Genomic DNA, 14,072 nt, shown 5'->3' on the forward strand with positions numbered 1-14,072 from the left:
TTTTTTTTTATTTTTTTTACTAAAATAGATGATTTATATGATTTTAGTACGAATATATTTAAAAAAATTGAAAATAGCAAATTTCAAAAATTTTTCTTTCTAACTCATAAAGTATCTTGATTGATATATATAAGAATACTCAATCTGCAGTTTTGTTGGCCTATCTGCTACTAACTTCGATGCGTTTTCATTTCCGCTTTTATGCCAAACGGAGCCAACTTCTAATGCTAAAGTCGTATTAGGAGCGTCGCACATAGTTTCCACCTGTCATGGAAGAGCTTGCGTGCGCGAAGGATGAGATGCGCGACCGCCCTCGCCCGCCTCATCCACCGATGCCAGAGCCTGCGCGAGCTTCGCCAAATCCACGCCCTCATCACCACCTCCCCCTACCTCGACCCCCGCACCGCCGCCTCCCTCCTCTCCCGCCTCCTCTTCTTCTGCGCCACCTCCCCCGCCGGCTCCCTCCCCTACGCCTCCGCCCTCTTCCGCCGCCTCCCCTCCCCGACCCTCTCCGCCTACAACGCCATGATCCGAGCGCACGCCATGCCCACCTCCTCTCTCAGCCCTCTCTCCTTTTACGTCCAAATGCTCGCCGCCGGCGTCCGTCCCGACCACCTCACCTTCCCCTTTCTGTTCAAGCACTGCTCCCTCCGCCTCGACTCTGCCGCCGGCCGGAGGCTCCACGCCCATGTCTCGAAGCTGGGCTTCCATTTGGACATCTTCGTCGAAAATGCCATGGTCTATATGTATTCGAGCTGTGGGCTCGTCGATTCCGCGCGGAGGGTGTTCGACGAAATGGCCCACAGAGATATAGTCTCTTGGAACTCGATCTTGATAGGGTATTTGAGGTGCGGGGAGCTCGACTTGGCTCTGCGTCTGTTTCTGGACATGAAGGAGAGGAATACAAGAACTTGGAACTCGATCATAACTGGCTTTGCACAGGGTGGCCGGTCAAGGGAGGCATTGGCTTTGTTCCATGAGATGCTTTTCTCGGCCAATGAATACGCTAAGCCTGACAAGGTGACGGTTGCCAGTGTAGTCTCAGCATGTGCTTCGCTGGGAGCTCTGGACCAAGGGAAATGGGTGCATGGTTACTTGAAGAGGCATGGGCTGGAGTTTGATGTCGTGATTGGAACCGCATTGATAGACATGTATGGAAAATGTGGGTGTGTGGAGAGAGCTGTGGAGGTCTTCCAGGAGATTCCCAAGAAAGATGTCTTGGCTTGGACAGCGATGATCTCAGCATTTGCCATCCATGGGCTTGGAGAAGAGGCTTTTGGTCTTCTGGAAGAGATGGAGAGGCATGGGACCAAGCCTAATTATGTGACTTTTGGTGCACTTCTAAATGCTTGCGCTCATGCGGGCCTGGTAGAAAAAGGCCGGTGGTGTTTCAATGTGATGAAACAAGTCTACTTCATTGAGCCTCAGTTGCAGCATTATGCCTGCATGGTTGATTTGCTTGGCCGAGCAGGGTTATTTGAAGAGGCTGACAGACTGATCAGAAGCATGCCTATGGAGCCGGACTCGTATGTTTGGGGGGCATTGCTTGGTGCATGTAGGATGCATGGAAATGTGGAGGTCGGAGAAAGGGTGGCTGGTTATTTGATTGGCTTAGATCCTCTGAACCATGTATTCTATATAATTCTATCGGATATATATGCCAAGGCTAATAGGTTTGAGGATGTAAAGAAAGTTAGATCTGTCATGAAAGAGCACCGGATAAAGAAAACTGCACCTGGTTGCAGTATGACTGAAGTTGATGGCCAGGTGCTTGAGTTTTCAGCAAAAGGAACACCTGATAACTTGATGATGGAAATGGGGTGGGTGTTGAATGGGATCAATGATGAGTTGAAGTCCACAGGTTACTTACCCACTAACGATGAGGAATTGTTAGAAATCCCTTGGACTTGTTGACATGTAGCAGCTTGTTTGAGTATCTGATGAAGATTCCAGGTTTGTTCCTTTTTTTGGGTAAATTCACAGTATCATGAGATTTAAAGCAAGTCTCATCTGCGTTCTTTATGGCAAATGAGGAAAGGGACTTACTTGGATCAGAACCTTGGCACACAAAATTCTCTATATATGAAGTGCGGCCTTTCAATTAATTTTCAGGAAGGAATGATGATAAATAATCTAGAGATGCAAGGAGACAGTACCGAATGTAGAAAATCCTTTGAACAGTGAATGAGTGAGCAAGTATGCTGCATCAAAATCAGGGCTGACAGCAACTTGTTCAAAGTGCACCTGTTCCTATACATATAACAAAAAGAAAGGTGGGCATGTAAAGTATTCAAATTGCAGAAGTATCATAACCTTATTCTTTCATTCTTTTAACTAAATCAGATTACCATTGTTTTTTAAATTTGAGAGCTTATTATAAGGTTCAACAGTTGTTGAATATGCCAGAAAATTTTGAGGCTTATGCAACCAAGTGGATATGCTAAGTGCTTTTTGGAAGAAATAAGAGGCCAGGGAATATTTCAGACATTTCATGGCCAACATCGAGGAAATCAAGACTTTCATGCTCACGAATTGTAACTTGTGTCTTAACATGCTAATTGTGCTGTTCCACTCTTCAACTGCTGAGTATGATGGTACATAGAACAATAACTTTGACCCTAGAGGCCAGATAAGTTGTCCTGCAACCTATCGTTTTATATATGGAACTCGTGTTGTTATGATCTAAGATGCAATCAGATGCTACATTGCAATCATGGGCAAAGAACATGTCCGATAATGTATATGCTCTTCACCTATACATCTGAAAATTATTCTTGGCATTTGTAATTCATACAGTAGTAAAGGTTCTCTTTGAATTAATGAACCAACTTCAGAAAATATGAAAACTGTTGCAGTTATTAGGCTCCAAGCAAATAGGCCTGGCTGTCAATGTCATGGCATGAGGATGGCATGAGGATGGCATGGCACTGTCTTCTTGTTCTTTCTGCACAGACTAATGGATATATAAACCAGCAAAAGCCTTTTTGCCAATGGCAAATCATTCACCACATCCCCTTTCATGGCTTCCCAACTCTCAGGATTGGTAGAGCCTTTGAAGTGAGACTTCTCTATGCTATTGGCTCAGTTATCTCCTTTTGCATCTTCTGAATCAAGGGGTCAATCCAAAAGGCTGATAGATTCCTCATTGCGGGCACCATGTTCCATCAGAGCATCTACTTATAATTCGCTCTTTGATTTCCAAACCAATATTGCATGCAGGCACCAAACCTTTTTGGCTGATCAAGCCTTCAGATAGCCCGATCTTTATTGCTCACACTGCCAAAATCAAGCACATTCTCGAGTTCAGCTTCTCCAAATACAGTGAGGTGCTTGATTTTACCATTACCTTTTATTCTGTTCCTCTTTCTTGATTATCTTAAATTCTGTTAATATAATTTATGGTATGTTAACAGGGTCAGTACAGTTATCACATAGTGAAGGATCTCTGTGGTAGATAGTAAGAAGTGGCGCCACCAAATAAAGCTTGCAAGCTTCGAGTTCTAAACCAAGGTTCTTTGAGACTTTAGTAGTGTCATGTTTCAGAAAAGAAAATCTCAGATGCTGCAAATACTGAAACTTTAACAGATACGCAGATATGATTAAAGTCATTTGGATAATAGAAAGGTGGCCATGCATGTCAGAAGAATTGGTCTTGTTGTTTGTCTTCTTGGCAGGATCTTCTGAGGAGATCGACTTGGGGCTCAATCTTCAAAGTCGGGTTCGGTGTCAAGCTAGGCACTCTCTCAGGATCGAATGAGTTCGTGGCTTGGTTCAGAAGGGCTCTTAATGACTCTAACTCCATATTTTTCTGGTGTCATGCTGATGCATTCTGGAACATCAAGAGGCTTCTGACCATTTGGTTTGAGGCACAGCTCAAGAGGAACCTCAAATTGTGATTGATGATAGTGTTCCAGTTGATTCACCACAAGACGAAGTAGATGAAACTCGGGCAAGAAGATGGTAGCATATTTCAATTGTTTTCTTTGGAAGCCGATACACCAATTTCATCTTTACAGTGAATGCGGGATTATGCATTCTATTCTTTTGCCTTCTTGGAAGATATGTTACCAAGATTTATAATAATAGCAAGCAAGCATGAACAAAAGAACCTAAAAGTCCCTATTTAAATTTATTGAACATGTTCGATGTTGACTGGTACATATTGTTTCCAGATTTATCTTCGGTAGAGAGAAAAATCTGTAGACATAATCATTTGTATATATATATATATATATATATATAATGTGGGTGTGTGCATGCGAGTGGGTGTGCCAGCACGTGCGTGTTTGCATCTATGTGCGTGCTTGTGCATGTGCGTGCGCGCATATGCTTGTTTGTGCACGTGTTTGCACATGCGTGCACGTGTTTTTTTTTTTTTTATGCATCAATGAGTTTGGTTTTGCACGGAACGTTATATCTACTCGTCGCATGATTACTTGTTAAGGTTGTATGTTTCCTTTTGTACATATGTATTCTATATTGCTGATTTTGGTTTACATAGAACTTGATGCTCATGTGCATCAAAATTTGCAAGAAATATGGTATTGAATTGCATTTACTTAGAAAACATGATCAATTTATATAATTGGACAATCAGGTGCGATACTTGGAACTATCCATGTTGTTGGTACCCATTATAAGCTAGAAATATGACATCATTGATGCTCCACTATAAGTTAGAAATATGGTATTATTGATATCTCATCGTAGGCTGGAAATGTGTATTATTCATATCCTATCACAAGTTGAAAATGTGATTTTTTTTTTTTTTTGGCTCGCTATAAGAAGATTTAGAAAAGAAAAGAAAAAGTGGAAACAACCTCTATTCCTTTCTTTGGTGGTACTTCTCCATATCTTATCTAAAATACATCCAATGGAGTCAAAAATGTCCCTAAGTTCATGGAAGATTGCAAATGAATTTGAGAATAAGAGCGTGGGGAAAAAAAAATTCTTCATGGTGCACTGAAGATTATAGAGGCAAAGTATTGCAAGTGACCATGGCTATACGAGATCAATCCCAAATTGAAGCACCTAACAATCGACCAACACGGCCCGAACCACTGAGTTAGATCCATAACCTCGCCATCGGACCATCTTGGAGGATCACTAGAGATCCTAATTTCATTGAAAAGGAGGGAGCTTTTGAGGAGAGAAAAATCTCAACTTGTTCTTCTATTCGTTGTTTTTTTTAAAAAAAAGTTTAACTGCTTCAATTAGAGGAAAAGAAAGGAGGAGTGTAGATGGAGATGAAGGAGGACAAGGAGGAAAAGTGGGCATGTGGACGATGAGGAGGCGGTCTGGCTGGCTGAAGGAGGAACAGTTAAAGTTGGCGAGCATATCGAGGACCTCCTAGCTCTCGCTCCTCCGCCTCTTCTTCCCCCAAGTCCCCCTTCATCATTGAATTCCAGCAAGATTGTGCATATCTCGTGGACTCGGGAGCACTGATGGATTCTCTGATGGTTGTGTCGGTATGGTCTCATGTGGAGGTTGGGGCTATTAACATATTTTTTAAATAAATTTCTTTCACCGAGTTGAAGAAGATTGAGAGAAGCCTTCACTAGTCTTCTTCCCATGATGAAAGGTTGGGATGTAATGAGAAATTATATTCTACACCCAGTGCACTAGCTTAGCAGTACACCGAACCAATGATATGCCACCACATGGACATTCTGGCCATCTCAATGTAAGGACAAAATGCACTAGTCTGCCTCCTCATCTTTGCCGCCATAGCCGTCAGCGATGCCATCTCCACTGTCTCCATCACCATCATGCCCTTCTCTCCTGCTTGCGCACATCCAAAGGCCTTCTCCCATGTTTTAAAAGCTACAAGAAGGGAAAAAAATACTATGTGCCTGCTCATCTCCATTGCCACAGCTATCGACGACCCCATCTCCACTGTTTCCATTACCATCTTGCCCTCCTTTGGCATCCATGGGATGGGGGGATCGGGAGCCCTAGCCTTGGATGAAGAAGGATTAGGTCTCGATTTACGATTAGGAATCGAAAGGATTAGAGAAGAGAAAGGGGAGGGGAGTTCTTGCCTTTTATCTTGTTGATTCTTCGATAATTGCTTGCGAGAGGGGAAAGAGATTGGGGAGAGAGAAGCTGAGAAAGAGAAAATGGTGGATGCCTTCACCTACCCAAATCAAGCAAAGAAAAGAACACTTTCTTAACTTCTCCTGACTTCAAATGGTAGAAAAAGACAAATGCCCACATTGCGGCATATCATTGGCCTTGTGTACCACTGAGCTGGTACATCAGGTGTAGGATATAATTCTTTGAAATGTAATAGGAGGAGATATTGTTCTCTAGGCTCAGTCTAACAGCTCAGTTATTGACCGGGCCTATAGCAGCCTGCCACATGGATAGATGGAACCACCTCAACACAAAAAAATAAAAGAAAAGAAAAGAGAAGAAAACAAACCGAGCCCTAGCCCTCTCTTAAGCGCTCCACCCTCTCCCGAACCAAAACCCTAGCAACTCCTCTGCGCATCGTCGGCATCCCACATCCTCTGCTTCTCGAATGCTGCTATATTATGCCCTCCCCGAATGAGTTCGAAACCCTATGTACAGATATTGCATGCTTTCTCTTTAGATTAGGATGAAAGCAAAAGTGGAGAAATTTTTTTCTTCTATTAAAAAATTCACTATAAATCATAAGATAATGTATAACATAGCATTAAATAAAATAATTGTCATAGAAAAGAGATTATTTATCTTCAACTATAGATATTTCTCTATGATTCACAACTGGGTATAGATGGGGAGAGAAGAAAAGAAAAAGTAGATTGAATCAGGGAAAGAGGAGGAGAAGAAAAAAAAATCGAACATTTTGTCTTAAAACAATGATTTTTTTCATTAATTCGAGCCAAAATTTGGCCATTTTAAATGCAACCATTACAACCAAGGTGGAAGAGGCCATCGTTCTTGGGGTAGTCCTTAATGCGCTTATGGACCATGAAGTACATGAAGCAAGCTTTGCAGCCAACGACAACTAGGATCTGACATGAGATGTAGGTAGAGCTCAGGAAAAGTAGATAGGTTTCCAGTTAGGGAGAGGACAAAATGTTCAAGAAAGGGATATGGCTCCGTTTGTTTCCATTATTCTTTTTTTTCATTCAGAGAGATAGGGATATGTTTCAAGCCGGTTTTGGATTGAGTTAGTAAGGCACTGGCTTTTGTTGACACCTCTAATTAATGCCAAGATTTATGAAACAATCAACTAACAATTGTTATTATCCTTAGAAAAAAAATTTTAAAAAAATATTTTTCAAATGAATGCTCATAAAAATATACAATCTACTATAAGTTTAAATAAATTATTGAATTAAATATATTTTATGCTATAATTAGTATAAGCAAGTTATTGGCTAGTCAATTTTGTGCTTATTTCAAAATTTGACTAGAATTTAGGTCTCCTAATTAATATATGAGCCGAGATAAAATTAGATTTAGTGAGCCCGGTTCGATAAAACTCAAAATAGAAGTATACAAATGTACTATATGTTTTTAATTATCATTTTTATAAATTATATTAGGTAAATTACATATTAAGATTTTAATTAGAAAAATACATATGATCAGAATAATTATTTCAAAATATATATGCATCACAATATCACCTACACAGGCTTTTAAGATTTGCTATTTAATATTCTCAATTTAATTAATTTGTTTTTGGATATGTAAATTATTTATATTAACTATTATATGGCGGGACTGCACACAGTTTTTAGCTCCCATGGACAAGAAGACTGATGTTTTTTATTTTCTAGATAAAAAGTTGATGAAGCTAGTGAAGAAACAGAAAAGCTAAAGCAACATAGAAAAATTTATGAAAGAAAAAAAGAAATCGCAGTGCCTTCTTGGGAGAGACTTTTTCATTTTTTTTGTGTGTGAGAGATTTCCTACTGTGGTAGTCTTGCAGGGAAAAAGAAATATATATGTTACATCAACAGCCAATCACCTAACCAAAAACGATTAATTATGAAAAGAAGAAGCTTTCTTGTCCAACCTGCCAACCTCTCCTTAGATATCTCAGTGGAAAAGTGGCTGGAGACATCGCCAATCATTCTCTCATCAACTCACCATGTTCTTTCTTTCAGACCCCCATCCCCTTGGTTTCGCAGCCATGGCAGCAGCTCTGATCCTGCTTGCTGTTGCCTTTGCCTTCGGAGTCCTGATTGTCTGGAGATCACTTGGAAAGGCCACTAGGAAGAAGAAAAGGTATCCCCCAGTCGCTGGAACCATCTTCCATCACTTCCTTAACTTTGGTCGGCTCCATGACTACTCCACAAGCCTCGCTCGCAAGCACAAGACCTACAGGCTGCTCTCCCCTTTCTGTAGTGAGGTCTACACTGCTGATCCGGCTAATGTGGAGTTCATCCTCAAAACCAACTTCTCTAACTATGGGAAGGTATACTTGATCCACCCAGTCATCTTTTCTTCTTTTTTTCCACCCTCTTGAAAGGTGTAAGGGGTAAAAATCCATCGATATAATGCAAAATTCAGGCTATAGATCTAGTTTAGATTTGCTTCATTCTATCCTTTCTAAGAATAGTATTAGTATATACGGTATAGGTCATGTGCCATGGAGGTTAATGAAAGGCATTGAAGCCTTTCTTCTTTCTTCTTCTTCTTCTTCTTCTTCTTCTTTTATTTGCGTACAAATCACTCCAAAGTCTTTCAGAAATGATTTGGTCTTTTACAAAAAATGCACATTACATCTTATGCTGCATCTTGTAATTGGAGCCTTGAATTACATGTTGAAGGTGAACCTATCAATTTGAACGAATTGATACAGTGATGCTGATCTGTTATTGCAGAAATCCATGCCATCACTTTTTGGTGCTAATACCTTTTTATATAGGATTTTAGAGTAAAATTTCAGTTTTTTAATGTATGGAAATGGCCAGCCTTCCATAAATTTGTATTGGACAGTCAAGTCATGATTAATTTTTTGTATCTGGTTTTGACTTATAAATTTTCTCTCCATTAACTTATAATCCTTCAAGTGTAAATACAGTCCATTAGATTTTAAATTATCGTTACATGTACAAATGTGTAATATAACAGGCTCATCCCTGACTTCAAGCCTCATGAAAAAAAAATTGTAATTCGAGTTGTTTTTTGGAGTCAATAACAAGTCGTCGCAAAGTTATTATGTGACAGGAGTTCTAAGCACAGCATGAACCATGGAGTTCAGATTGCAGCAGGATCTTTTGTCCTTGTCAGAAAGTCAATCAAAATCTGATTTTAAAATTTCCTTAACTTTGTTTGAGATTATCTCCTTGTGGATTCAAGAGTTTTGTATTAAAGGAAGAAAATGTTAGTCTTTGCAAATGATAGTGCTTCCAAATGCAGTACTTGCAGATGGTTCTCCGAGGCATTTATCATGCTAAGCTGTTTATCTACTCTGTATTTCTTTTTCTTTTTTTATGAGAAGAAAATTGAGCAGAACCTGGTCAAATTCATTAAGATAATGAACTTACAGGGAGAGAGAGAGAGAAGTAGAATAGCTTACTTATAGGAGGAGCTCAACTTAGAGCAAAACAGAAAATGAAAGGAATTCCATCTGAATGCTACCGCAACTCCACAGAGGGAGGATCATAACTCTGCACCTACCAGATACTGGTCTAAACCAGTCCTTGACCAAGAAAATAGCATTATTAATAAGCTCTTGTATCTGGCTGTCAATGTTGGAGAGAACTCTTCTGTTTTTCTCCAACCACAGGCACTAGAAAATGATAATAGATGAGTAATACCGCCTGCCTCCATCCAGCTTGAACTTTAGATTTTGTTCATACAGACCACCAAGAAAAAAGTGGTTAAAAATGTTTCAAATTCAAGAGAGATCCAAAGATAACAAAAAGAAAGATCGAAGGACTAATACATCTTTTCTTCCTCAGGTTCTCAGTGATCTGAATTTTGTTGAAAATGGCATGCCAAGTGCTAATCAGAGTTTTAACTGGAGAGGGCATTTTGAACAACAATTTGGAAAAGCAGAGATAAGACCCCCTTCATTCAAGAACTTGTAGAAAGACAGAACAGAGAAGTGTTCATTTGAACCCCATCTCCACCTTCGCTGCAGCAGGGTCGTTAGTGATGCATCGTGTAAGAGTCATAAGCTCTTAGAGTTTAATATGTTGTTCTAATGTTTGGGGTTGGAAAAGGTTAATCTGCTTATTTTGAAGATAACCATTGTCAAAGCCTGTGTCAGAGATTCTCTTCCGAAAAACAAAAAAACTGCATCAGAGACTCAGTTTAACTGATTAAGAGCTGCTGGGAATAATTAACATAGGGAGTGTAGAAGCCAATCTACTCTGAATTTCTTAAACACTGTATTAGTTTGTTGAAGCGGACTCTTTCAGTCTAAAAAGCCAATATTCTCAAGACCTTGCAATTATCTGAGAATTCTGAGTTAAACCCAAAAAATAAGCAGTGCAGATAATCTTTCAATAATTGTATTATGTGAAGAAAACATTACTGATCAGATATGCACTCTTCTTTTAGACAAGGCCTATTAATCTCATATTTCTTGTTAAAAGGCAAAATGAAAGGGGTTTTTATCACAATGCATTCCATATACATATTCTTCTTCCAACTGGGGTTTGATTTTCTGAGAGAGATTAGGATGTTCCCTTAACACAGGTCACTGTAAGATGCTTCTTTATTTATTTATTTATATTTTTTTTGGTGAACTAGGATCAGAGAAATTCTGGCTGAAGTTGGGATGAGGAAAGGACCTGAACCTAGGTCCTTGGCACGATCCTCCAAAGACTCTACCAACTGCACTAGTTGGCACGCTCCACTGTAACATGCAAAAATTAGAATGCCAAAATTGAAATGTTTCCATCTTTTCTCCTTTGAAAATCTGGGAGTCACAAGGCCCATAAGTGGAGAAGAATGAAAAAATATGGCGAAAGGAAGTTCTATCTATCTTTACAATAGCAGGTAGGCATTCTCTAATTATTTGAACATCCAACTCTGAAAACAAATGTAACTTATAATGCAGCTATGAAAGTAGAGGGAGGAATGCAGCAGTGGTATTCCAGATTATGGTATTAGAAGGATGGTGATAATGACTGTACATCAAATATAGTGAGTATAATTGATGTATAGTCAAATATACTCACTATATTTGAAGAAGACGAAGACGAAGAAGACGAAGACGAAGAAGAAGAGGAAGAGGAAGAAGAAGAAGAAGAAGAAGAAGAGGAAGAGGAAGAGGAAGAGGAAGAAGAAGACGAAGACAAAGACGAAGAAGAAGAGGAAGAGGAAGAAGAGGAAGAGGAAGAGGAAGAGGAAGAAGAAGACGAAGACAAAGAAGAAGAAGAAGACGAAGACAAAGAAGAAGAAGACGAAGAAGAAGAGGAAGATGAAGAAGAAGAAGAGGAAGAAGAGGAAGACGAAGAAGGAGGAGAAGGAGAAGAAGGAGGAGGAGGAGGAGAAGAAGAAGAAGAAGAAGCAGAAGAAGAAGAAGAAGAAGAAGAAGGAGGAGGAGGAGGAGAAGGAGGAGGAGGAGAAGAAGAAGAAGCAGGAGGAGGAGGAGGAGGAGGAGGAGGCGGCCTCTAAGTGGTCTTTTTGGTGAACCAAGCAATGTTTGAACTGAATTTCATTTTTATGGTTTCATCAGGCTTTGGTTTGTTAACATTAGTTTTCTAAACAATTAGCATTTTCAAGATAGTTTAAATTTGCAAATATTAAAGAACCCTGTAAAGAGGTTTTATTGAATAACTAGTGATAACCTCAGAGATCGTTCTCTGCAACATGCACAGCCTCTCTAATATATCTGGCAAGTTCAGGAGAAGCCAATAATCTTGTTTTTGTTACAAGATATCAAAATTAGTTTATGTTGCAGGGACAATATAACTACAACAATATGAAGGATCTCCTTGGTGATGGAATATTTGCAGTCGATGGTGAGAAATGGTACCACCAAAGAAAAGTAGCCAGTGTTGAATTCTCCAAGTCGGTGTTGAGAGATTACAGTAATGCGGTCTTTATCTCCAATGCAACTAAGCTTGCTTCAGTCATTTCAGAGGCTGTAAGATCAAGCAAGATAGTGGATATTCAAGTGAGTGATAGAATCATCGTGTTAGGTCTTTGTTTTATTACCTTATACTGGTCTTTGTTTTATTATATATACTAACTTTATAAGCCACTAGAAGGATAAGTGATTGAAATCCTTCACTTAAAGTAGTCACATAAATGTGGTTGACCTACTTGCAGGACCTATTCATGAAGTCAACAATGGATTCAATCTTCCAGGTGGCCTTTGGAGTGGAAATAGACAGCTTGTGTGGATCTAATGAAGAAGGGAGCAAATTTGCTGAGGCATTTGATGACTCAAGTGCCTTAACCACATGGCGTTATGTTGATATCTCTTGGAAAATTAAGAAGCTCTTAAACATTGGGTCTGAAGCAGTGCTAAACAAAAGAATTCAAGTGGTTGATGACTTTGTGTACAAAGTGATAGACAACAAGATAAAGCAACATGATTTGGTAAGACTGGTACATATCCCTCTCTCCTTTCCTTTTCTGTTATCCTTTATTTTTATTTTTGGCCATAATTAATGGTCAAAATGGTACATAATAGAAAAATAAAGAGATATACAAACATCCTCATAATAATAAATAGACAGGAGCAGGCCTTAGAGTGTTGTGATTTCTAATTGAATGCCTGATTCTTTTGCATGAGTGGCATTGCAGTCGAAGAAGGAAGACTTCCTCTCTAGATTTCTAGTTGAGAGTCAGCAGGATCCAGAAAAAATCACACACAAGTACTTGAGAGACATCATCCTGAACTTCATGGTTGCAGGAAAAGATACAACAGCAGTCACTCTTTCATGGCTCTTCTATATGCTCTGCAAGCATCCTTCTGTCGAAGAAAAGATAGTTGAAGAATTGATCCTTGCGACTAAAGAGATTGGAAATGATGCATCCATAGGAGAATTTGCAGCAAGTTTAACTGAAGAAACCATTGACAAGATGCAGTATCTCCATGCAACACTGTCAGAGACTTTAAGGCTGTATCCTGCAGTTCCCCTGGTAAATTTTTACTGCAGAAGTCATTCATGAATGTAATAACATGCAAAATCCAAGATCATGTATTAATCTCATCATAAGTTATCTGACTGACATGCCATCCAGAATCCCAAGATTTGTTTCGCGGATGATACTTTGCCAGATGGGCATGATGTGAAGAAGGGGGATATGGTGGTTTATATGCCTTATGTTATGGGCCGAATGAAATTCATATGGGGCGATGATGCAGAAGACTTTCGGCCAGAGAGGTGGCTTAACAGTGATGGAGTATTCTCTCCTGAAAGCCCATTTAAGTTTACCGCGTTCCAGGTAATTTTTGTTATATAATTGTAGAATTCTTAATTGTACACTTTGTTGAGGGGGTCGCAACATAGAGATGGTTCACTTGAGCATCTAATGTCTTTTGGAAAAAAAAATGTTGAACATACATTAATTTTTCTTCATCATGGTATTAAGTTAAACTTTCAGCAAGACAATGACATGGACTTCTTATGGTGGGCATGCAGGCTGGTCCACGTATATGCTTGGGAAAGGAATTAGCTTACCGGCAAATGAAGATCTTCGCCGCATTGCTTTTGAGTTTTTTCAGATTTAAGCTGAGTAATGAGAGACAACCTGTTAACTACAGGACCATGCTAACACTTCAAATTGACAAGGGTCTTCATCTCTATGCATTCCACAGATGAGACTAGAATTCTGAGTATTCAGTGCTACATTTACCTGAGCTGGCTTGGTAACTTCATGCCACAAATGTAAAGAACCAGCAATCTTGTTGCCCAGATAGACAACCCAAGAGGGGAGGTGAATTGGGTTTTAAAATAATTATTACAATTAAATGGTTTGTGAGATACTAATTAATCCTTTTTGCAAGTTGATTAATTAGATGCTATGTGCAGTGAATGAAATGAAAGTAAGAGAGACAAATGCAATCACAAACACAATGATTTTATAGTGGTTCGGAGCTAACCCTTGTTCCTACGTCCACTCCCCAAGCCTCACTTGGGAATTCACTATAACCCCTCGGA

The 14,072-nt window shown here is 39.5% G+C and overlaps 2 protein-coding genes across 6 annotated transcripts; both read left to right on the forward strand.

Moving 5' to 3' along the window:
- The first annotated feature begins 202 nt into the window (after positions 1 to 202).
- LOC103721383 (pentatricopeptide repeat-containing protein At5g66520) lies at positions 203 to 4,158 on the forward strand. The gene is made up of 2 exons (XM_008811571.4): positions 203 to 3,326; positions 3,414 to 4,158. The coding sequence occupies exon 1, from the start codon at positions 295 to 297 to the stop codon at positions 1,912 to 1,914; it is 1,620 nt and encodes a 539-aa protein (XP_008809793.3). The 5' UTR covers positions 203 to 294; the 3' UTR covers positions 1,915 to 3,326; positions 3,414 to 4,158.
- Positions 4,159 to 7,989: 3,831 nt separating this feature from the next.
- Positions 7,990 to 13,824, forward strand: LOC120108100 (cytochrome P450 704C1-like). Of its 5 annotated transcripts, none has more exons than XM_039121648.1 (6): positions 7,992 to 8,416; positions 11,861 to 12,076; positions 12,232 to 12,513; positions 12,712 to 13,050; positions 13,153 to 13,356; positions 13,554 to 13,824. In XM_039121648.1, the coding sequence occupies exons 1-6, from the start codon at positions 8,090 to 8,092 to the stop codon at positions 13,731 to 13,733; spliced, it is 1,548 nt and encodes a 515-aa protein (XP_038977576.1). In that variant the 5' UTR covers positions 7,992 to 8,089; the 3' UTR covers positions 13,734 to 13,824. The 5 variants fall into 5 exon arrangements, with proteins under 5 accessions (XP_038977578.1, XP_038977576.1, XP_038977579.1 ...); XM_039121649.1 differs by having other exon boundaries at positions 7,995 to 8,416; positions 12,232 to 12,504; positions 13,554 to 13,805; XM_039121652.1 differs by lacking the exon at positions 7,992 to 8,416 and adding an exon at positions 10,705 to 10,953 and having other exon boundaries at positions 13,554 to 13,805.
- Positions 13,825 to 14,072: the final 248 nt, after the last annotated feature.

The sequence above is a fragment of the Phoenix dactylifera genome, unplaced genomic scaffold (genome assembly GCF_009389715.1).
Source record: "Phoenix dactylifera cultivar Barhee BC4 unplaced genomic scaffold, palm_55x_up_171113_PBpolish2nd_filt_p 001171F, whole genome shotgun sequence".
Classification (NCBI taxonomy): Eukaryota; Viridiplantae; Streptophyta; class Magnoliopsida; order Arecales; family Arecaceae; genus Phoenix; species Phoenix dactylifera.

Coding starts and splice junctions, on each gene's coding strand:
- LOC120108100 (XM_039121648.1), top strand. CDS start 8,090: ATGTTCTTTCTTTCAGACCCCCATCCCCTTGGTTTCGCAGCCATGGCA. Junction 12,514..12,711: donor AACATGATTTGGTAAGACTG/GTACATATCCCT, acceptor GTGGCATTGCAG/TCGAAGAAGGAAGACTTCCT. Junction 13,357..13,553: donor TTAAGTTTACCGCGTTCCAG/GTAATTTTTGTT, acceptor GTGGGCATGCAG/GCTGGTCCACGTATATGCTT.
- LOC103721383 (XM_008811571.4), top strand. CDS start 295: ATGAGATGCGCGACCGCCCTCGCCCGCCTCATCCACCGATGCCAGAGC.